Source organism: Cornus florida, unplaced genomic scaffold (assembly GCF_030987335.1).
Source record: "Cornus florida cultivar Cherokee Brave unplaced genomic scaffold, ASM3098733v1 CherokeeBrave_3.0.0_Hap2_Chr05, whole genome shotgun sequence".
Lineage (NCBI taxonomy): Eukaryota > Viridiplantae > Streptophyta > Magnoliopsida > Cornales > Cornaceae > Cornus > Cornus florida.
Genome location: NW_026775575.1, coordinates 42,960,847 through 42,984,581, shown reverse-complemented (window position 1 = coordinate 42,984,581; position 23,735 = coordinate 42,960,847). Strand labels below are relative to the sequence as shown.

Sequence of the window (23,735 nt, the reverse complement as noted above, 5' to 3'; positions counted from 1 at the left end):
GACCAAGTGGTTATTTATAATGACCAAAATAATGGCGGGCCCCACGAGCTCATATCTCTTTAACTTTTATATATATATATACACTAAACACATCACAACCACACATTTAAACATATATCCATAGAAACATGTATCAAATAAATATATATGAAATACAACAGACCAGAAAAATAATCCCCGTACACGACAAAACCAGTTGCGGGTCCCGCCCAAGACCTCCCGGCTTGAAAAACTGAAAAATGTCAAAATGGCCAACAATGCATTTCTAAGAGTCCCAAACTCGAAGAAATGCCCTAATCAATTCTCAGAACTCACCCGGCACACCCCACGGTGCTCCTCAAGCAAAATGAAGAAATAAATAAATAAATTCCGAAAAATTAAACAATCCCCGCAAAATGAAAATTAGAAAAATGAGAAATATTACACGTATAATGTGTAATTTTTTTTTTTTATCTCTAGTAATATGTTAAAATACATTGCCACATCACTAATGTATAAAATTGTTGTATACACAACATTTTTACACAACCACATCAACATATTTCATTTATCCTCCCTCTTTCTCATTCCATTAACGAATCAACCCTATATTAAGTAAATTTGTAAAAGTTATGTGGAGTCCTAGCATGACACGTGGTTGGTTGTGATTGGCAGATACATTTTACACAAAAGATATAAAATAATAGTTGGAGCTAAATATGAGTAGTCCAAAATTTTTGTATAAATCTACTATAATACATAAAATTTACACGAAATATATATATATACACAATTGTTGGAGATGCTCTAATTGATTTAGTAGAGTAATTGAAGTGATTTTTTTTTTTTGGTTATAACTTAGTGGGGTATCATTTAGCATTTCATGAATGGAGATCTTAACAAAATTGCATAAATTATAGGTAATGAAATCAAATTTCTAATAACCTTTTTTTCAAAATTTATATAAATAAATTATTTAAGTAGACATAATTTTGACATATTTCAGAAAATAAAATTGGCATTCATATAAAATTCTACCTTGAGCAAGGTGGGGTAATCTATAAGGGTATTAAAGAGAATGCTAGTTTACCATGCAAAAAACATAAAATGGTTAATGCGAGTGACTAATCCAAAATATTATTTATGGGGAGCCACCTTCAACATTAATTTTTCAATGAATACATTTACACTTGTACTGATCGTATTTTTTATATTTAGAAAAAGTCTCATGTTATCTATTTGGTTTCAAATAAACTTTTTTTGGGTAAAGTATAGCAATACCCCCCTCCTAAGGTTTGTCAAAAGGACACACAGATACAAGTTACACTATTTTTGGACAATAACACCCCCTTAAGTTTGATGCAGTTATCAAAGACACCCCAATGGTCTCTTACATGTAATGAATTTCCAACCAGCTAAACTCATTTTTGGGTCCTTATATGAAGAAAAGAAGGTTTCCTAGTCCAATAAGGAAATAATTTGAGCAGGAAATTTTGGACCCATTTCAGTGTTTTGGGCATAACATTTTACCCGAAACTCGAAATTGGGAAAATTCAGTGACTCTAGAAAAAAGACTCGAAGCACGTCATTTTTCTTTCTAATAGTAATTTCGAGATTTGTACTCCAAATAGGTCAAAACAGCGTTGTAAATTTATAAAAATATAAAAACTTGTTTTAGCTTCTTTCATTTGTTGTGCCTTTTCTATTTCCTATCTCTAGGAAGAAAGCCAACGACATATGGATATAAAAGGGAGATGTTCAACAAAAAAATAAAATAAAATAAAAAAGAGATGACAGTGGAGGATATAAGAGAGACCTTGTGGTGGCTTTTAGGGTTTGAAGATTGAAGAAGAATATCCAAAGGAGTTGTTAGTGGTCCATGGAGATGGCTTCTACAACATCAATGATGACATTTTTCCTCTCCATGAGTAGCTAACCTCCATCTTAGGGCCTTAATGTAATCCGAATTCAAATAATATGGTTTAATTGTTCTTTAACTTTAGGGATTTTCATTATTTATGTATTTTGATTGCATGATTAAGAGCATTCCTAAGTCAATTGGATTTTTAATGAATAAACTTGGTTTTTGCTGAAATTAAAATCTTGTCTTAGAATTGATTTTACTTTAATCAAATCTAAACTATTCTTATTGTTTGAGATTGGAGGTTAAGGGCTTCTCATAATGATTTGAATAGTGATAATGCCAAAGTTTTTAAACTGTTTTATGAATGAATGTTTTGATAATCTATGTCTAAGGAAGACGAGTTGTACTGCACCTAGATTAGAGTAGTTAGGTAGACAATTCGTGCCAACCGAAGATAAGTTATTGCTTAATGTAAATTCGTTATTTATTTTCTTAAAATTAAATTAAATTGAATATTAATTCATTTAATTCCTGATCATGCATAAATATTGAAATCCCTAAGGTTGAATCAATTGACCATATTATGAGGTTCGTGGTGAAGTCATGCCCTAAGTATTTCTTCTCTTGATCTCAATCTTTGATAAATTCATTTATTTTTATCTTTTATGTTAGTTAGATACTATCAAAACAAACAAATCTTCTCTCTAAATTAAATTAGCAATTAGTTTTACACTTGACAATCCACCACAGTCCTTGATGTTCGACACCCTCAATATAGCCCTATCCTACAAGGATTCGTTCTATTGCGAGTAGTTTTTATCATTGATAATACACACATCAATCAACTTCATAGATCTCAGAGGAGGCAAAGTCGGCTTTGGAGCCAAGGACAATAATGGCAAACTCGTCGCCACCAGATCCATCTAGACCCACCGGTTGAAGAAACCGGTGGCGCCTGTCCCTACCGGCTCAGCTCCGGTTCTGCCTATATTTGACGCAATGGCTCCCGAACCATCCCTAACTCCGGCGCCTGCCCCTACACCGAGAGGACCTCACAAACACTTCACCGCCGATCTGCTTGTCTTCTTCATCGACGGCGTCTTCGATCTGCCACCGATCTGTTTGTCTTTAATCCGCCGTAAAATCCACAGCCATCATCGTCTGCGAAGTCCTCCTCCATCCGCTTCTCCAGATCTCTCAAGCCCGACTCTCGCACTGTCTTATCGGAGACAGTGGTTGCAGCAGAGGCAGCACCAACACCACCCTAACCTTTATTCCTAAACGAGAAGGATCCGAAGAAACTATCTACTCGAACGGTGGTGGTGGTGGTAGTGGTGGTCGCTTCATATTCTCCAGCCTTATTGCAGAGAGCTCCACGGAGGCGCGTGCCGCATGCATAGGGAAGGCATTTAGGAGTGATGGTGATGTGGTTTTGCTGATGGTGATGTGGTTGTGGCGATGTGGTTGTTCGTACACCTCTTGGGTGTTTGAAGGTGATAGTGTTTGGTGGTTGGTTTGTTAGGGTTAGGGTTTGGTGGCGGTGGTGGTGAATGGACATTGTGCTGGTGTAGGTGGTGTAATAAGGGTAAATGAGGTTACAAGGGAGGTGTAATGAGGGTATACTTAGGGCAAAAGTGTCATTTAAGAATTCTGATATTTTATAATTTAAACTAATAAAAAATTGAAGAACAATTTTGACATTTTACATTTTTAAGGGGCTGTTTGGATCGAATTTCTGATAAGGGGGTGCATTGTCCAAAATTAAGACAACTTGTATCTGTGTATCCTTTTGGCAAACCTCAGCAGGGTGTTGCTATACTTCTTCTTCTTTTTCTTTCTTTTTTTTTTTCAAGACCACCAATTCCTTGAAATCCTTCAAACCATAACCTGAAAGCAAATCAACAAGATATATTTCAAGTTAATTATCAAGTTTCATGATTGCAACTCGGGAAAATTCTTTTAAATAAAATTGAGCGAGGCTTTTTGCTTGTCAAAAGAAGGTAGTAAAACAACAATCCAGCATTGGCTCTAGTAAAACGATTATTTAACTCTTCAAAATACTTATTTATCAAGGCAAAAAAATAATTCAGCATTGGTTTTAGTAAAACGACTATACATATATTTATCTCACCACCGTTTATTTCATAGGTCTTGTGGACCTTTGGTGCCCTGTTTTGTTTATTTTTGAGATCCCCGCACCAACTTGAAATCTAATTATTCAGCAAAGTAATTGAAGTGTTTCTTTGATTTATATAGCACTCATGCAACGATTCCAGTACTTTAAATTTGATAATTGTTCTTTGAATTTAGGAGTGAATTTGGTGGGGGTATTATTTAGCATTTCATTAGTGGAGCTCAGAAGATGATATGTTAGTTTAACAAAATAGTATAAATTATAGGTAAAATGAAATCAATTTTCTAAGAACTTTTTCTTTCAAATAATTATGTAAATAAATAATTTAATTAGAAATTATTTTTTGAAGCATTTATGAGAAAATATGGTACTGGTATAAAAAAATTCATCATCAGGGTGGGGGAATCTACGAGGATATGAAGAGATTACCAGTTACTCTACCATGTACTGTATTACCTTTGGACTATTAAAAATATTCGAAAGAGGAAAAAAAATACATTTTACAATGGTTAATAATAGTGACAGAGCCAAAAAATAGTGACAGAGCCAAAAGATTATTTAAGAGAGAGCAACCTTTAACAATAATAAGATAAAATAATTTCAAACTACCATAGTAAATAGAAGAACTTAATATTAATTGATATTTTTACTAAAAATATTTAAAATTGTCCGCGATGAATTTTCGTATTTTAAAACTTCAGCTGAAAGCTTTATTATCTATTTTACTAATTGTGTCTTTTTCAATATATATAGTCAAACAATCACTCATTCATTGATTTCTATCAGACTATGCAATCGCTTCTTAAAAAAAATTTATAGCGGAAAATGTCCTCCCTACAGTAGCAATCGCATGTGGCACGATATGCCAATTTCACAAGCAAACTTTTTTGTGTTTTTTTTTTTTTTTTTTTTTGACAAGATCATCAATTTCTTTTCATCCTTCAAATTGTCGCTAGAGCTCACATCAACAATATAAGTTTCAAGTTGATCAACAACATTCATGAGCACAAGTAGAGAAAATTCTCTTGGATAGAATTAAACAAGGTGGATTACTTCTTGCTTGTGGAAAGCAGATAATATATGTCAGAGCATAAGCATATATGCCTCAAAAAGCAACTACTCGGCATTACACAAATATATAGTTAGATAAATCTCTCTTATTGTTTACACAAATCTCTCTTTTATATATATATATATATATATAGAGGATAATTTACACAAATCTCTCTTATAGTTTGCTATAATTATACAATCTTTTTTATAATTTGAAAATTTACTCGAACGTATTCTAAAAATAAAAATATCCTACACAGACTCTCTGTAACAGTCAATAATTATACTAATATCATCTAACAAATTAAGTAAAATGTTCATAATACCTTTATCCTTAAATTGGATTTGATAATCAGATCTTCTTTTCTTAGCTTAGGTTAAGATCATCAAATCGGTAAGTTCAGTCAAATTAAGAAGGAATTAGTTTCTTTTGTAATTCCTTGGTGGCGGTGGTTGTAAGTGGGGATGGCGGTGGTGACGCCGACACAAGTTGTGGTGGTGTCGGTGGTCATTCGTTTTTGCTGGTGGTGGTTGTGCGGCGACGATGGTGGTGGGTTTTGTTATGGATGTGGTGATTCATTGACCGGATCTACAGCGACGAAGATCTGTGACGGCGACGGCGAGGCGGCAGCGAGGGTTTGCAATCGCCGGTTACGACCCCTAATCGCACGACATTCACACCCAATCATCTTTTTCTACTATGTCCCTGAATCACGAACCCTTCAATTCCTGAATCTACATCCTCATTCGATTATTGAAACTCTAGATTTGTTTTCAAATTAAGGTATTTGCGAAGTCGCCTAACAATCCACCACCAAATCACCGTCGGTTATGGGCTTGTTTTGGTGGTGGTCAGCTATGGGAATAGTGACAATGGTTGTGGGGTGAGAATAGTGGTTGCAGTAAGGATTGTAGTGGTTGTGGATGAGCGGTGGTTGTGCAGCGAGAATGGTGGTTATCGGATGGTGGTTGTGCAACGGGAACAATGGTGGTTATCGGATGGTGGTTGCGTTGCCAAGTGGTTGTGGGGGTGAGAGCAGTTTTTGCGGTGAGGATTACAGGTGGTTGTGGGATGGTGGTTGTGGGGTTGATTTGCAGCGATCTCCAACGACAGGGACGGCGATCTATAGTGTCTGATGATGGAGACAGATAATAGATATATGTATAGATATAATAATACGAAGGGAGATGTGTAAATTCATCATTTTTATGTACACTACTACTACATATATATATATATATATATATATATATATTATTTATATGAGTATTTTAGTCATTTGTCCTAGAAATTTGAGAGCATTTTAGTAAATTTGGCACGTTTGTTAGTGCAGTTGACGGTCCGTCACATATAAAGGAGGTCTCTATATGATATTTTTATTTTTAGGGAAGGTCCGAGTAAATTCTTAAATCACATGAGAGGTCCGTGTAATTATGATAAACTATAGAAGAAGTTTGTATAAATTACCTATATATATATATGTATATATATATTTATATCAAGTCAACGGAATTTCTTCAGTTTTACGAATTATAAACAACGAGTTATTTTGAATTCACAAAGTAGGGTATTTTGGATCCACAAAACGAGAAATAAATTCAGATAAATATGATAATTGTATTGATAATTGAATGAATGATTCTGATCTCTGCATTACATATTTATATTAAAAGAAAACCCTAGTCAATAAGGAAACTAACTACAACTCGAATCCTTATAACATAAGGAAACATAATCCCAAGAAATACTAATATTTGAAAATAAGCCTAAAAATAAAGTTTTTAAAAAAATTTAAAAAAAAAAACCCTAATAAATTAAAATTACTAAATATAAAATATGAGTGCAATTTGAGTTTGTTTACGCAATGAAATTCTTGAAATATTTGACAGACTTCTTTGGGACAAAAAACCCCATTTTGAGGCTCTAAACGATGCTATTTCGCCGGAAAACAAGTTACGTCACACATAACAGTGAGTCTTGTTCGTTGGGCCATTTCCAATCAAAAAACTCTCCTCTTGGGTCAAAAACGCACACTTCGGGATCAACTCAGAAAATCTATTAGCATATCATTTGCCCCTGACGGTCCAAACAAATCATAAAAACTTCAGCAATCAGTTCTCCATCCAAAATTGTTTGATATTTTTATTTGGCTAGTAAACAAAGCCAAAAGTCACAAAAATGCCTCAATGTGGAAGCCCCATTACATTGTGTTCTCCACTTTGTCCCCCAAAACTTTTAATTTCGAAATTGTTGTACTTATCATACTTTTTTGCGACTCCATATTCATTTCTTAGCCAACTATCCATAATTGCTTAATTAGTCTGTGTATCAGGCTCTAACGAGTCAAAATGTTCCAAGTATTAACTTCTAAGCACTTTCTAAGCTTTGGTTAACACGATCACATGGTCGATAACATCAAGTGGCACTCGCTAACCAGTTTCAGCTGTCCATATATATGCCAAAGAAGAAATTGAAAAAGGACAAGCTTTGTAAATATCAAACCATGCCGGGCACTATCTATATCTGCAAGTTGTGAGTTGTCTAATTTTGGGACAAAGCTAAAGACGAATGTTATAAATTGAGAGTCGAATTAAAGCAAATCATCATAAACACACGGTAGTGATCTTTCTTCTAATCAATCATATAACAATGTTGTTCAGACATGTTCTGCTGTTCCTTTCAGTTTCAGCCATGGTGGTTGGATCCTGGATGGTCCACGCAAGTGATCCGGATATCACATCAGACTTCATAGTCCCGGGAAACTATAACAGCATTAATGGAAGTTTCTTCACCTTCACAGGAATGCGCGGAATATTTGGTGAGCCAGGAGCCCCAGCCCCACCAAACTTTAAGGTAACGAAAGCTAGCATGGCAGAGTTCCCAGCTGTGAATGGTCAGTGTCTCACAAGCCGTGCTTCAGTTCCCAGCTGGTGCTGTCAACCCACCTCATAGCCATCCGCGCTCTGCAGAGCTTCTATTCGTCGTGGAAGGTAGTCTTGAAGTGGGATTTGTTGACACCACCAACAAACTCTTCACTCAGAAGCTCCAAATTGTGGACATGTTTGTGTTCCCTAAAGGACTAATTCACTACCAATACAATGCTGATGACCAAGTACAAGCCACAGCCATCTCCGCCTTTGGTAGTGCAAATGCTGGGACTGCAGCTCTTCCTGCCACTCTCTTTGCCACTGGCATTGATGATGGAATTCTGGCCAAGTCCTTTAAAACTGATGTTGCTACCATTCAGAAGATCAACGCAGGTCTCGCACCCAAGGCTTAGTTCTGAACATTTTTACCATTATTTTCATTCTCATTTCTCTAATTTGATAGTACTTAATACTAAGAACTATTTATGAATTTTTTATTTTTTCGCTAATAAGTAGAACTAAGGAAATGAGAGAATACGAGTTGTGGGAGAATTTGTACATGATCAAATAAAATTTATTTCAATTTATTAATAATAAAATAAATAACAAATAAAAAATAAATAGAAATACTGATAGCTTTTCAATTGCCAAGCATACAATCCATTGCATGGCCTAGAAAGTGCTACTGTGAGAATATATACATATAAAACATGAAAATTTACAAACTGAGAGAGAGAGATTCCTAGGGTTTGAAACAGGAAGGGGACACCTTTAGTTGCACTACGCCAAGAGTTCTTGCCAATTTAAGAGAGAGAAAGCACAAATATATAACCAAGAGCCCGCAACCTAAGAACCTATCCAGCCTCATATTGTTCTTGGGCAGGATCACAAGGGCCCAAAGCAAGCCAGCCACTAGGAAACCCATGGTTTCATAGACAAAAGGGTCTCTAGGGATGACATAGTTGAATGGATACACAGACCAGGCTGAGAAAGCAAGTGACAAGCCCAAGCCCACCAAGGTGTTGAATGTTGGCCCTGCATAACAGCCAGAAATGGCAATCTGGGCCCCACCTGGCCCACCATTTTTAGCCATTGTTACATTGGCTACCAAATCCCCAAGAGAATTGCCCCAAGCAAGGATAGTGAGCCCTAAAATTGAAGGGCTTATCCCTAATATGAGACCAAATGAAACCAACAGAGAGATCAGCTCCTGAGCCAAAAAATATGTCCAAGTGATGCTCATCAAGAACCCTCCGCCAAGCCAACACAACAAACACTTCCTTGGTGGGCCAGACCTCTCTGTAGTGAAAAATGCAAGAACCCCAATAATAACTCCAACCACTCCACCGATTGCATATACCATCAAGCTTGGTCTTGAACCATGAGAATCCCAAATGAAAGCTAGTAAAAGAGGAGCTATTGTAACTGATATAACTGCAAATGGCTTTGACCATCTCTCCTCAGAAATGACTGGAATAGTCAGCCTTCTTGGTAACAAAAGAGGCAGCTCTAGAATGTCCAAGAGAGTCCCAATTAAAGAAACAGTTGAAGATTTGAGATCAAAACACCTTATTCCACTATTTTCTTGATCCACTAAAATGGGTTTCTCATCATCCAAACAACCCAACAAAGGCACTCCCAACTCAGACTCCTCAAGAAAATTACTAGTTAGAGGCAACACATGACACCCATCATTCACTTCCTCTTCTTTCTCCCTCTTAGCACACATCTCTGAGACAGAGACAAACAACACATATATGAAGTACAGAGAGAGAAAGCAAATAGCACCCCACAAGTTGATCTCTCCTAGACCAATGATCACAAGCAAGCAAGAGAGAGAGAGAAGGAAAAAGAGAACATCTCTTATGAAACTAGACTTGTCAATTGTTTTACCATGGACACAGAGGCTTATGACACCAACCACAATGGTGGACACAAAAAAAACACCACCCAAGATGCTATTCAACCCCACATCTTTAGTGCCATCACCCATGAAAGAAGCCACACCAGCAAAGAGGTCAGGGGCTCCATTCCCTAGAGAGAGAAGAGTGACACCAGCTATGGTTGGAGAGAGATTCAAGACCATTGACAAGCCTTCCAATGAAGAGCAGAAGTAATTGGCAGCTGTGTCACCCAACAGATAGAACAGCAATATGAGCCAGAGGATGAACAGGGTGTGACCCAAAAGTGGGCTAAAAGTGCAATAAAAGAGGTGGAGATAGGGTATGTAGCCTGTGGGTTGACACCTGTTGTGAGTCTTGACATATGAGCACTTTTCTTGGTGGTCATGGTGGTTGTGGAGAGCTTTGCAACCTATATCATCATCTGGGATCTGATTGTGATTCAATATTGCAATCAAATTTGATGCTTTGAATTGGTTGATGGAATCAGAATTGGATGAACAGAGATGGGTTGTGAGGCAGGAGAGTAGGAAGAGGAAGCATATGTTGAGAAAGAGACTCAGACACTTGTCTCTGTGCATGGACTGGAACCCAGCCATCTACAAAACTTAAGAGAGACTGACAAACAGAATGGGGAATGAAATGTAGTTTATATAATATTTGGAGACATAGACAAGCAACACATATACACATGAGGTAAGCAGGAAATTAAATTTTTTAAATAAAAAAAAAAAAGCTAAAGCAACTGCCATATATGGGATGGGGACTCGAACCTGAGCCATTTGGCAACAAACACCAACAATCAACCAACTGGGCTATCACACCACAGCCGGTAAGCAGAAAATTTTGTATAGAAGAAGATGTATGTACAGAAATAAGAATAATGTTATTCAAATTGAAAAAGGTAGTCAAATTAATACGAAAGATAAGTTTTTTTTTTTTTTTTTTTTTTTTTTCTTGAGTCAATTCCATTTGATCATATGAAATAAATGTTGTGGATTGAAAGAATATTCCATGTTAAAATAAAATAAAAAAGAATATTCGATAAAATTATTGTCTAGTCAAATTTCTTTTCTTTTTTTTTTAAATGCAAGAAATTCAAGCATCTATTTGTCCATACTCTCCAGCAGAGGTAGAATATATATCACTAGATTACATAGCTTCGATAATTGTATTTCATTTAATACAGTAGAATTTAGAATTCAAAGTAATAATTAATATTGATTTAAAGAAAATAAAAAAATAAATTTGTCTAATTACTCGCTTTTTTATCCCGATAAATTAGAGAGAAAAAGATGACTCAAACATCATTCGTTCGGAGTGTTAAACATTTTATCGATTAGGTTACTGAGTAATATCCTAATATCTTAATTAAGTAACCTTCGTGGTAACATAATGTAATAAAATGAAATTAAGTGGAGGAGCCATCAAAAAAAAAAAAAAAATTGTGACATTCATCCTGATAAAATTTCATTAGTTGCGTTGAGTTGAGTCCCACACTATATATCTCTAACATCTTCTAAAAACTAATAGAACCTTTATTATTATTATTATTACTAACCCAAGAATGGTTAGTAGTTAGTGGGGTTTGGAGGAAGGATATTCAAATCTGAGAAATACTTAAAGATTTAGTAGTGTTACAAATGGGACTTGTCTCATATCAAATTTGAATGAGAATTGAAGTATGTATAAATGAATGGATATATAGCACTACTCAACAACTTAAACTTTTAAATAAATACATAATCGTCCATCCATAACAATTAGCTTCAGAGATCAACAAGAGTCCTTAATTTTAATTTGGTCTCACGCACGCCCCGCACTTCTTATAGAACCTTGATTCAATAAGCCTCCTTTCCATTCATATAATACATGTAATTATGAAGTTAAAGTGTAGCCCCATAAGAAAGAAAAAAATGGTGATATAAATCACGAAAAAAAATAAATAAATTACACATGATGAGTCATTTTGTCGATGTATTCATTGGACTCCACATGGTATATCTTAGTCTAGTGTTGTTTAGTAGGCTAACTTTTTTTTTTCTTTTGGAAAAAATACATACATATATATATATATATATATATATATATATATATATATATATATTTTCCATTGACAACCAATATGTGGATAGATTCATTCAGAAAAAATAATTTAAATATGTGTGTGTGGATAGATTTGTCAGGCAGTGTCATTTATTTCTGAGTGACAGTTGCGTGGTTTGAATTAGATTTGTCATGTTATTTGAGGTTCAATTTAGCTTATCTTTCTTTCCCTTATCAAGAAAGCACTTGCCCCAGATGCAATTACCCTAGATATGCCTGGTAGAGAGACGGTGAATGACCCACAGAAAGACATCTGAAAAATTATTAAGTGTTAATAATATATATGATTCCAAGCTTTTAAATGAGGAAAAACAGTATGACCCACAGAAATACATCTGAAAAATTATTAAGTGTTAATAATATATATGATTCCAAGGTTTTAAATGACGAAATACAGTGCAAGTACCTTTACAAAGATAAAGGAAGGGACTGAAAGAGATAGTATTGGTCAAATCAGTGATAGAGAGGTCTATGAAATGCCTAATGGTTTTGCATCAACAGAGCCGTAGCCTATATCACTTGCTGGGTTATCAGGTATGTTTGTGTGTGGTGGCTAATCTAACCATGTATCACGCTAATAATGTTTGTTTTGTTGCCATTATTCTATACAATGCTCTAATTAAAGATATTTTTTATTGGGCATTATCAACATTCAACAATGCTATTGATGGACTAAGAGAACAAATTGAAAGAATTAATGGAACTTTGAAATGTGAGAAATAGTTTTTGTATTTGAAAATTTTATTTGTCAAAACGTGTTAATCAAGTTATAATTTTATGTATAATTTAAGTTTGGATTAAGTGCAAAAAAATTCCCTTTACTATCGATATAGTGTAAAAAAATTTCTATGTGGTATAAACCCCTTTATCCTATCAATTTGGTGCAAATATACCCCATGTTCGAATAAAAAGACATGAATACCCTCTTGTCAATAAAATGAAATAATATTAAAGAAATTTAGGCAATTTAAAATTACCATTTTAGACAATTTCCAAACTCACCCACAAAATTCAGGCAGCCACGCGTCATCAGCTTCTCACAGATGCAATCATCTTTTCGCCACTGGCCACCCGAACCAGAGAAGACCAACTGCAACTCGCCTTCCCCATCAAACCCACAGCCGATCGGTTGCTCCTTCTTCTTTGCTCATCGTTCAAGCACATCATCACAAGCTTGCCGACATTACGTTCACGCCGGCTTCTCGAACTCGCCGTCAATGATAGTTGTGGATTCTGCGGCGGTGAAGGGTTATGGTTGCCGACACAATGAAGAGGAAGACTGGGAATTGCTGAAGAAGAAGGTGACGCGTGCTAGTAAGATCCTAATTGAAATTAATTATAGAATTTAATATAATCTATCAAGAACTAAAACAAGTCCCCGACAACGGCGCCAAAAACTTCTTGTGAGATTTATATGTACCACTCACAAATGCACGAATCTTTATAGATAGGGCTTACTTGTAAAGGTGTCGTACCCAAAGGACTTGTGTTAATGAAGTTTGTCAACAATTTTCCCAAATTCTAAATTAACTTGAAAGTAGGATAACCAAATTATGATGATTTATTCTAGATTAACTAAGTAGAAAAATAAAATGAGAATAATGATTAAATAAGATGTAGAAAATAGAGAGAGAGAACTTTGGGCATGACTTCACCACTAACGTCGCAATACCAGTCAATTGCATCAATTTATTAGAGATATATATATAGCATGCATAAGGAATTAATCATGGCTACAAGCATATATTAATTCAGCTAGAAGATAATATAATATAAGCTAAGCATGGACTATCTTCGATTGGCATAAACCATCTACTTAACTACTTTACTCTAGGGTGTAGTATGGTCTATCTTTTCTAAGCATAATCTATAAAATCTCTAACATTATATTCAAAGAAAAAACATTGTATAACCATCTCATTCACAACTACAAGAAGTGAATGAGTTGTATTCAATCACAAGATTCAAATATCTAAGACAACATAGAAAAGCACTTTGTAATTGAATTAAAACTTTAATTGAAAAGTCAATTAAAAATCATATAGATTACACAATCATGCATGATAATAATTGTTCTCTAAAAAATAAATACAATCAAAACAGTGGTGTTAAGCTAAGGCTACATCACAACCCTAGCAAAGCATTTAGCCAAGCATGACTGAAATAGAATTCTTCATGGTTGAGGAAAACATCTCCACTACTATGGATTGATCCCTTCTTTCTTCTGAATGTTTCTCCTCTGATCTCAGCCACAAGCTACTCTATATGATTCTCTAATGATGTAGAGAACTCCCTTTAAATAAGAGAAGATCAGCCCTAAAGTTCCCTTTTTCACATAGAAGACATATATGGAAATTCTGCCAAACAAGGACTCCAAAATTTGTACAGACTTCCAGCCCAATTTTGACAAGGTAAACAGCTGTAATCTGAATTCCTTGTGAAATACAAAATTATAGCTCTTCAAATGTCCTTTCAACAATGGTGGGAATTTAGTTGTTTTGACACTCAAGGAAAGAGATACAGACAGATTATCAAAATGAGTTCAAGTTACCAACTTTGGAGAAAGTTTCATAATTGGAGAAGGATTCTTCCTTTTCTTCTTCTTTCCATTCTCATCAACTTGTAGCTTCTCTTGGACTTTTTTCTAAGTCTAATTAGGCTTGAATCTTCAACATTACTTGATCCCACGGAATGTCATCTTTTAAAGATTGGAATCACTGGTCTTGACTGATTTTACAATTAAAGCCCTAAAATAAATAAAAACAATAAAACAATATAAAATCACAAATAAATTATTACTAAGAGAATAAAACATACAAGTTAAGGGGTTAAAATGTACAACATTCAGCACTTAATACACCCCCAAACTTACATATTGGTAGTCCCATAGCAATAAAACTAAAGAAACATAAAGGCTTATTTCGTGGGAATCACGATTACAGTTAGCTTATGCAACAAGCCTTTTAAACCCTTAGGTTACCCCTAGTGAACAAGTGAAGTCTCGTGGGGATTTCCAGAGATGATACCCACAAACATACAAAACAATTCAATCATTCGGCAATCAACTTATTCTCATATCATCACAATAATCAAAGGAAAGACTACACAAAAGTACTTTAAAAATTAACAACTGACAATACTCCTTAGTCCCTATTTTCATACTTCATCCCAATGTTTCCCACACACTTTTACAATAAGAATAACAGCAAAAATCAATCCCCAATGTTTTGAAATTTGTGAACTAACAAATTATTTATGTAATAATGTATTTTCAATTGAACCCAACTTCTATATCTTCAATTCCTCAAATCCCTTCTCAAGTTATTTTCTATTGCAAAATATTTTTTTCTCTCTCACACACATTGTATTGATTGGTTGTGCAATGTACGATATATTAAGCTTTCTAGAGGACTCATGTAACAAGTTTTCAGCCAATAACTCCCAGACCCGACAATCTTAGAGTATTAGGTGTAAAGACACCTCCAATGACTTAATTGCTCAAGTCAACTAGGCTACAAACTTAAACAAACCAAATCAATTTATTTCAATTTCTTCTTTTCCTTTTTTTTTTTTTTTTTCCCTTATCCTTATCCCCCACTTCTTCATGCAAACACTTTATGCTTATGAGACATGAGACCCGATACTCCATGAAAGCGTTTAGATTTTTCTTTCTTCTTTTTTTTTTTATGCCATAGTAATAACCTTCAAAGTTTACTAATTCATATTCATCCATTGTCATCAGAATTCAACTAAAAATACAAATACCGTATAGATAAAATTCTAGTGTGCATATGAAATCCATCAAGGACTAACAAATACTAAAATTCCTATCATACTAGATAATGGAACCCATATAAAGTAAAACACGAATATTAGGAATTTAGGACTATCTCAGAAGATAATTTTAAAAATTACTTAAGTGTCTTAATCTTCTCAACAATTCTCAAATACATAAATTAAAATCAATATGCCAAAGAAAAAGAATTGAAAATTAAACTAGACTCTAGATTCTATACCCCCAAACTTGAATTGGACAGTGTCCTCACTGGGCAAAAATCAAAAGCAAGAAAAATAACAACTAAAAAAAAACAAAAACACCTAACAGGATAGTTAAAAATGAGGTGGCGGAGCATCGGGATTAAGCCCGTTGTGAATCATAAGAACACGCATCATGTCCATCATGGACCTCTGATCCTGATGGATTTGAATTTCAGCTCGGAGTTTGGTCACCTCACTCACCAAATAATCATATAAATGCTCTGCACAAAAGATTAGTAATAAACTAATAGCAAGGAAAGTGGGTATGGTGAATGCCAAGTAGAGGAACAATCAAGGGATATATAAGGTAGGGAAGGAAGAAGAAATGAAAGTGGGTATAGTGAAGGAAGGATTTCTAATGGGGGTAGGAAAGTGGGTTTATGTGGAAGGTAGTGTAATGGGTTTAGGAAGAGGTAAATTGGTGAATGGGAAGTTGAAAGATTGGAAGAAGATAGATATATAAGGATTGGGAAAGGATGTAGAAGTGGGTTAGGAGAGTGGAAAAGAAATTTTGAAGTGTTGTGCCCAAAAGAGCTTAAAACAGCCACTGCCCAAAATAAATAAATTCCAAAGAAAAATCTAAACTATTCTAAATAAATAACATATCCTAAATAAAACCTAATCGACACTACAAAAAGGAAAATAAAATAAAAATTAATCTACAATGGATACGATGCCCCCATCAAATTCTAAGTTTAATGTATCTAGCTAGACGTAATGCCACTCTCTAGCCCGTATCTAAAAACTTGACTACCTCATTCATGTTCGAATTTAACGCCTCTGTGCTTCTTACGAAGGTTTGGAGTCTTCTTACAAGAAAATCCGATGCATACACACCGAGGGATCAATCCCTTTGAGATCAGCCACACTCCGGCCAATAGCTTCTCGATGAGTAGCCAGTATCACCAGCAGCTTCTCCTCTTGTATGTGTGATAATTTTGCTGAAATAAGTACTGGAAGAGTATTTTCTAGCCCAAGAAATGCATATTTCAGATGAGAGGGTTAGGGCTTTAGCTCTAGCTCTAGCTCTGGTAGAGACTCTAAAGATGGTGTAGGTGGTTTACTTGACAATTATGGAAGTAGCTAAATAGGAATCTTCCATGGTGGAATTTTATGCATACTGGTCATATCAAGCATAGTATTCACCTCTTCAATATTTTTCTAAACATTAAATGATTCGGCATCAAAGTAAGATAGGCATGCTTCCAGTGGATCTTTTATTAAGGCAAGTGGAGCCATCTCTTCAACACATTCATCGATGGCATCAATAAGAAAACAATCATTATTGTCTGAAGGGCATTGACTGGCATTGAAAATATTTAAGCGAACCTTCATATTGCCAAAAGATAAGCCCATGAAGCTAGTCCTACAATTTATGCTTGCTTTTGCTGTCACAAGGAATGGATGACCAATGATTAATGGAATGTGCCTCCTTGACTCTGGAACTGTCTCAGTATCTAGCACAATAAAATCCACCGAGAAGTAGAATTTATCTACTTTGATGATCACATCTTCGATGATCCCACGAGACTGCTTGGTTGACCTATCTTCCAATTAGAGAATTACTAAGGTAGACTTCAATTCTCCTAATCCAAGTTGCAAGTAAACCGAATAAGGAAGAAGGTTTACACTTGCACCCAAATCTAGAAGGGCTCGCTCCACTTGATGGTTCCCTATTGTGCATGAAATTGTTAAAGCGCCTGAATCTTTAAACTTTGGAGCGGTGTAGTGCTGGATTATTGAACTCACTTGCTTGGTAAGTAGCACCTTCTGAGGAACATTACTTTTTAAACACCTCTTCTGAGTACACAGATCTTTCAAAATTTGGTGTAAGCTGGAATTTGTTGAATTGCATCGAGTAACGGGAGATTAATCTTCACCTGCTTGAATATCTCAATTATGTCCTGAAGTTTGCCTGATTGGTCCCCCATCTTTGATGTTTCTTGTAGTCTCTGAGGGAATGGCATAATTGCATGCCTCTGCTCATGAGATGGCTCAGTAGTTGGAGATGCTTCTCATGCTTCTTCATTACGCTCCTTTTTTTCTTCAAGTCTTTTCTTCCAATTTTCATCCTTCCTTGCTTCCTCTTCTTCCACCTTATTTTCAACTCTCTTACCACTTCTTAGAGTAGTAATTGTTTGCACTTGTTCATGGTGAACCTCTTGGCCAATAATGTCATCAATTACCCGTACTCCTCTTGGGTTAGCCACTGGTTGACTAGGAAGCTTGCCATCCTTTCATCTATTCAAGGTTTGAACTAGTTGGCCAACTTGAATCTCTAACTTGGCAAGGGATTGAAAATTAGACTGCACAAGTTGATTAGTTGGCTTTAACTGCTTTGTCATCTTTGCCTCGAGCATTGATAAGAATTATTGAGGTTGACTGAAGGCATTCATAGGAGTGAACCCTGGAGGATTTGAAGTCTAAACTTGAGATTAATAATTGCCTTGCATCTGAGGTACTTGAGGTGGAAGAGCTAATGTTCCAATGGCTAGACTTCTCCATGAGAAATTAGGATGGTTTTTCCAATCCGAATTGTAAATGTTTGAAAACATATTGCCTTCTACAAACTGAGCTTCACTCAGTCATATAGACACGTGGTGAGTCAGACTGGATTGTAACTTTTATTTCCTTTTTGAATAATAAAATAATTTTTCTTAATAATTAGCCAATACCATGTTACCGAATTAGAAAAATTATTTTTGGGTGCAAACAATGCCCCTCCCCCCCCTCCCCCCCCTCCCCCCTCCCAGCTCTTTAAAAATGAGATCGGATTGAATTAAGAGCTGATTAATCGTAATTTAAATCGGTCACTAAGAATCGACTGCTCTAAATCAGCCACTGAAAATCGACCATTTTAATATTCGGCATAACACCACACTTGGACAATTTACGAAAGAGCATTTTTAAGGGGCCGAGCCTCTATCCCATCTTCTTCTAATTCATTAGCACATTTTATGGCGTCTTTCGACCGCTCTAGAACTGCTTTCGACTGATGCTGAATCTAGTAACAAATTCGGCCTTTTGCATTATAAATTAGCCTTTCACACTATGGCAGTCCTTAGGCCAATTTTTTATCAGCACCTTGTTACTTGTTGCCGCCAAGATCGAATGAAAATTCTTTCGACCTTTTTAGCCTTCTTGAGGCCGAATGGGTTGCCTCACATGGCCAAGTTAGTCTATCTGCCATAGGGTGTTGATTTTGTTGTTTCTTTCTTGTTGGAGAAAGAAACTTAGTGATGCTAGCAATCTTTAATATAGAGGTCAATTCGGATTTTTCATGTTGGTTGATTATCTCCTTTTCGTCTTTAGCTGCGGAAAACTTCTAGTCCTTCCTGCATTTGAGACAATGCTTTTGACTGATCAAAATGATTGGCGCTTCTTTCAATGGCTTCTCTATTTTCTCAAAGTTCGTTTTCTGATTGACCTCTAAAATTGACCCCTTTTCTTTTGGCCATTCCTGATGGACATATGGAATCGACCATTTTTCTTTTGACCGTTTCTGATCGATATCTGAAATCGACCGTTTTTTGTCTGACCACTCCTGATCAACCTTTCACATAAACGGCTTTGGATTGGGCTGAAATGTTGAAGTTTTAGGCCTCAAATATGCTCGTTGATTTCTACACCAACTTTTTGTTGATCGGCTTTGTACTCCATCGGTGCTTGTGGATGAACTCATGGTAGTGGAATCGTTGGTGTCGTGTGTGATCGATACTAATAATATATCTATTATTGTTAGAGCGGCTAAAAGTGCTGAGGCTAATAGAAATAATTGTGAGGCACTGAAACTTGTGGTGGTGTATTAACCCTACACTGTGATCGACACATATTCTGATGATATGATTTTGCCCCTAAAGCGGAAAGTGAATCACAAAAGTTTTTTAATTGAATAGTGCAAATGGTCAATTGCTTTACGAATTTCATGAAAATCACATGATGAAATCGTCATAATGTAAATCCAGAAATTTCAGTGCTTCTGGTTTTCAACGCCTCTGATTTCTTTTATTTTCAGCATTTCTGATTTTCTGATCTCCAGCACTTCTTATTTTAATACTTTCAATTTTTCTGATTTCTAGCACCTTTGAATTTCTACACTTCAGCATTTTAGATTTTCAGCGCCTCTGATTTTAACACTTCAGCGCTTCTAATTTTTTATGCTTCTAAAGAAGTCCCATCGGGCGTGCTAATTGTTTGGCTCTAATTTTTTCAGGGGCGTCCCAGGGTCTGTTTTGCCCTAAAGTGTTAAATGGATAGCCAAACTATCCTTGCATGCGACCGAATCAGCAAATCGGCCTCTAGATGGAATCAGACGATTGTTGGAAGGCAAGGTTGGCCCCTTCCTTTAGGTTCTTTAGCGCCTCAATGAAGAGGACTTTTAACAATAACAATGGTGGAATAAATAAAGGAGACAATGGAAAATATCCAAGCATTCACTCATCCCAAACATACTTACAAAATAAACTTTGGAGGAGACATTGAAGTCCTAGTGTCCAGATTTATTTCATAAATAGGAATCCTTATACAAGAACAAGAATTTGATGCTATCCTTATACAAGAACAAGAATTTGATGCTAACACTAACAGTAAATTACTCCAATGGAAAGAAGTACAAAGAAATACAGCAAGTAAAGACTACATTTTAATAAAGAAAATACAGAATTTGTTTGGTCGGGGACCTCTTGCAACGTCTTTTCCAGCGTCTTATGTAAACATCCCAAAGCGGTTGAAGGAAGTTATTTAGCAGTTGGAGCCTTCACATGGTTTAAATTCAAATCTCCACTATTTGAATTTAAATTGAACCAAAATTGTTCATACTTACCATTTTTTTCATTAGCATCATCTAACAAACGGGTGCCTTCGCAAGTCACTTCACACATACCACTTTCTTTTAAATTGGCAATTGTATATGTCTTTACGTGGGAGTATAAAAGTAGTAAACTTCAACTTTTATTTCCTTTTTGAATAATAAAATAATTTTCCTTATCAAATGGCCCATGCCGTGTTGTCAAATTAAAAAAATATAGATATTTTAGGGTGCAAACACAGGTAGGGGTACACAAAAATCCGGTCGAATCGAAAATTCAAACAGGACCGAACTAGATCGGACAGTTTGATTTGGTTTACTAACGGTTTGGTTTGGCTTTGTACCCTTTATTGTTTTGGGCATAGGCTAATAGTTAGGGGTGACTCACGTATCTTTGCATCACAAGAACCTGTATATTTTTTATTTTACCTTTTTATAGCATATTGGTGATAACTTCAATAAACTATCAAATAGGTATTTTTTTCTCCTAGTTGGCACTCACACACACATACCTCCTTTAAAAAGTAAAGACCTGATACCGCTAGACCACTGACTCGTTGATTAGCAAATGAATAATTATATTACATTTATCATTTAAATTGATTTTAAATTGATAGAAAACTGAGATTACCACCACCAGATTTGGAGGATTATTCCCCATCACAAATGTAAGTGGTGGGTCTCAATCAATTTGTCTTTTTTTAATTAACAGTGCTATGAAATATGAATCAGAATGCAGTGACATGTTATTGATTTCTTTATCCATAAGAATATTTAGCAATATCCTGTAACACAGTGGCGATTCCCTCTTGGTTGATGCAAAATCTTGTAATATTGCATCACATTATAGGTGGTACTACTCAGTATGTTACACGTTCGAAGCAGAAAAGATAAATCGTCTTAAATTAGGAGGTTAAAAAAATTAACTCATCTTTACTATTAGTAGTTTTGAATGTGTTCACTTCATAAGTGACATTAAATAATAAATTAAAAGTTCTGAATATATTAGTAATTTTAAATGTATTCACTTATGAGTTAAATTAGTTTATTGTTATGCATTTAAATTTTGAAATATTAATATTTTTGAAAAAAAAAAAAAATTAAAAAGGAATCGTGAAACCAAACCGAACTAAAATCGATTTCTTTTAGTTTAGTTTGGTTCGGTTTCTCTGGTCAAATGGTTCGATTTGATTCCAAGTTTTTTAAGACATTTAGAAATGATTTGGTTAAAAAAAAAAAAAAACTTTCAAACAGTTCAAGTCAAACTGTGTGCATCCCTAAGCACAAAGTATATGAGTTTCACATAGAAATACCAAGTTACCCCTCTATAGGAAAACTATCGGTAAGGTATACAACTTGTAAAGCAGCCTGTAGTAATATCTGAAAGACCTGAATTATGTGCGTTGTGACACAATGCAGTACACCAGGCATGTATGAAATGGTCACTCATATGTGTAAAATTACTGAGGTGTCCCTAAGAAGGACTATGACCAGAATGTATATAATAAACCAGAATAAAATAGAATTTTCCTGTGACATGAATTCTTAGATACAATCAACAGCCTTGCAATGGACTGATACACACTGGAAAGTACCATTCTACCCTTGTTCATATAAGAGATGGAAAGACATATCAGAGTAGCGCCTGTGAGCATGCTTTTAACAATTTCATCCTGTTAGAAGATATGATATATAGTGTGCCTTCTCAAATGACTTTTAAAGGTCTTCATATGTAAAGACAATCACAATGTAGCCCTTGAACCATCCTGTAGATATATATTTTTTTTTTTTTTCATCCAGTCAATAAGAAAAATAGTCATACGACATTTACAAAGAGTGTCATAAATGACAATACAAAGATAAACAAATCATGAAATAATAAATAAATAAATAAATTGAAAAACAAATTCCAAATTTATTGAGAAAAAAGCTGCAACGGAATTGACCCACATCCTCTGGACATCAGGGCATACCAGAAGTGGGATATAACAGAATTGGACATAAGAGCCCCTTTTTGAAAGAAAAGAGAAGCAAACCATGAAGTATACAAGCTAGGACCAACATGAGTGATAAGAAATTGTGTTTAATCACTAGAAGATGCGGATCACCGTGAAGTGATTATGTTAAGCGTGGGTCAGATGTTGTTGATGATTCCAAAAGGCACCGGGATCGGTACTGCCACGTGGTTCTCAAATATTGATAGTTGACAAGCTTTTAATAAATAATGCGATCTATAGTCACAACAATAATGCTATTATTATATTCAAAATGATGTGTCCTGTTATAATCCTCATTATAACACGAAGAAAACCCGTTCGGTCTTGTAATTTCAAATTTGTCGTTATCACGCGATAAATGTCTTGATGGAAGTTCTATAAACAAACTTGCATTGTTCAAGTCAATTATGTCGGTTGAACTTAGCTGAATTTAAGATACTCTTAACCTGTCTTATCCCAGTTGGAATTACAACAGACTATCATTTTTAACTCACTTTCATCTGTCTATTAAAAGTGAACGCCTTCGTAGCTCTCTATTTTTTTATTTTTCTTTTAAACTCAACGTCAAGTTTTCGCACGTCTAAATTTTAATTTAACATTCTTAAAAAATATAAAATAAAATAAAATTTCATTCAATAAAAGGTAAATTACACATATTTTTTTAAAAATTTGAACAAATTATACATGAATAACTGTTTAGCGATTATTATTTTTGAATTTCCTTAAATTTTAACACTGTGTCTTCAACAACACGTTTTAATGTTTTCTTTCCGGCAGGCTTATAACTATATTCTAGAAAAAGGACAATAAGATAAATTACACTTACCTACCCTAAGGTCTGAACAAATTACACATGGTCTTGTAAATTTTTAAGTTAACAAATATTTGCACAATAAGATAAATTACACTAACCTACGGTGAGGTTTAAGCAAATTATACATGATTTATGTATTAGTTCTAATATAATGGCAAAAATTCACATGACTCA

The 23,735-nt window shown here is 35.0% G+C and overlaps 1 protein-coding gene and 1 pseudogene across 1 annotated transcript; one reads left to right on the top strand and one right to left on the bottom strand.

Moving 5' to 3' along the window:
- Positions 1-1,633: 1,633 nt before the first annotated feature.
- On the top strand, positions 1,634-8,311 carry LOC132310124 (putative germin-like protein 9-2; annotated as a pseudogene).
- Positions 8,312-8,458: 147 nt separating this feature from the next.
- On the bottom strand, positions 8,459-10,398 carry LOC132310123 (cation/calcium exchanger 1-like). The gene has a single exon (XM_059808351.1). It carries the CDS (start codon positions 10,396-10,398, stop codon positions 8,641-8,643), a length of 1,758 nt encoding a protein of 585 aa, XP_059664334.1. The 3' UTR covers positions 8,459-8,640.
- Between the last annotated feature and the right edge of the window lie 13,337 nt (positions 10,399-23,735).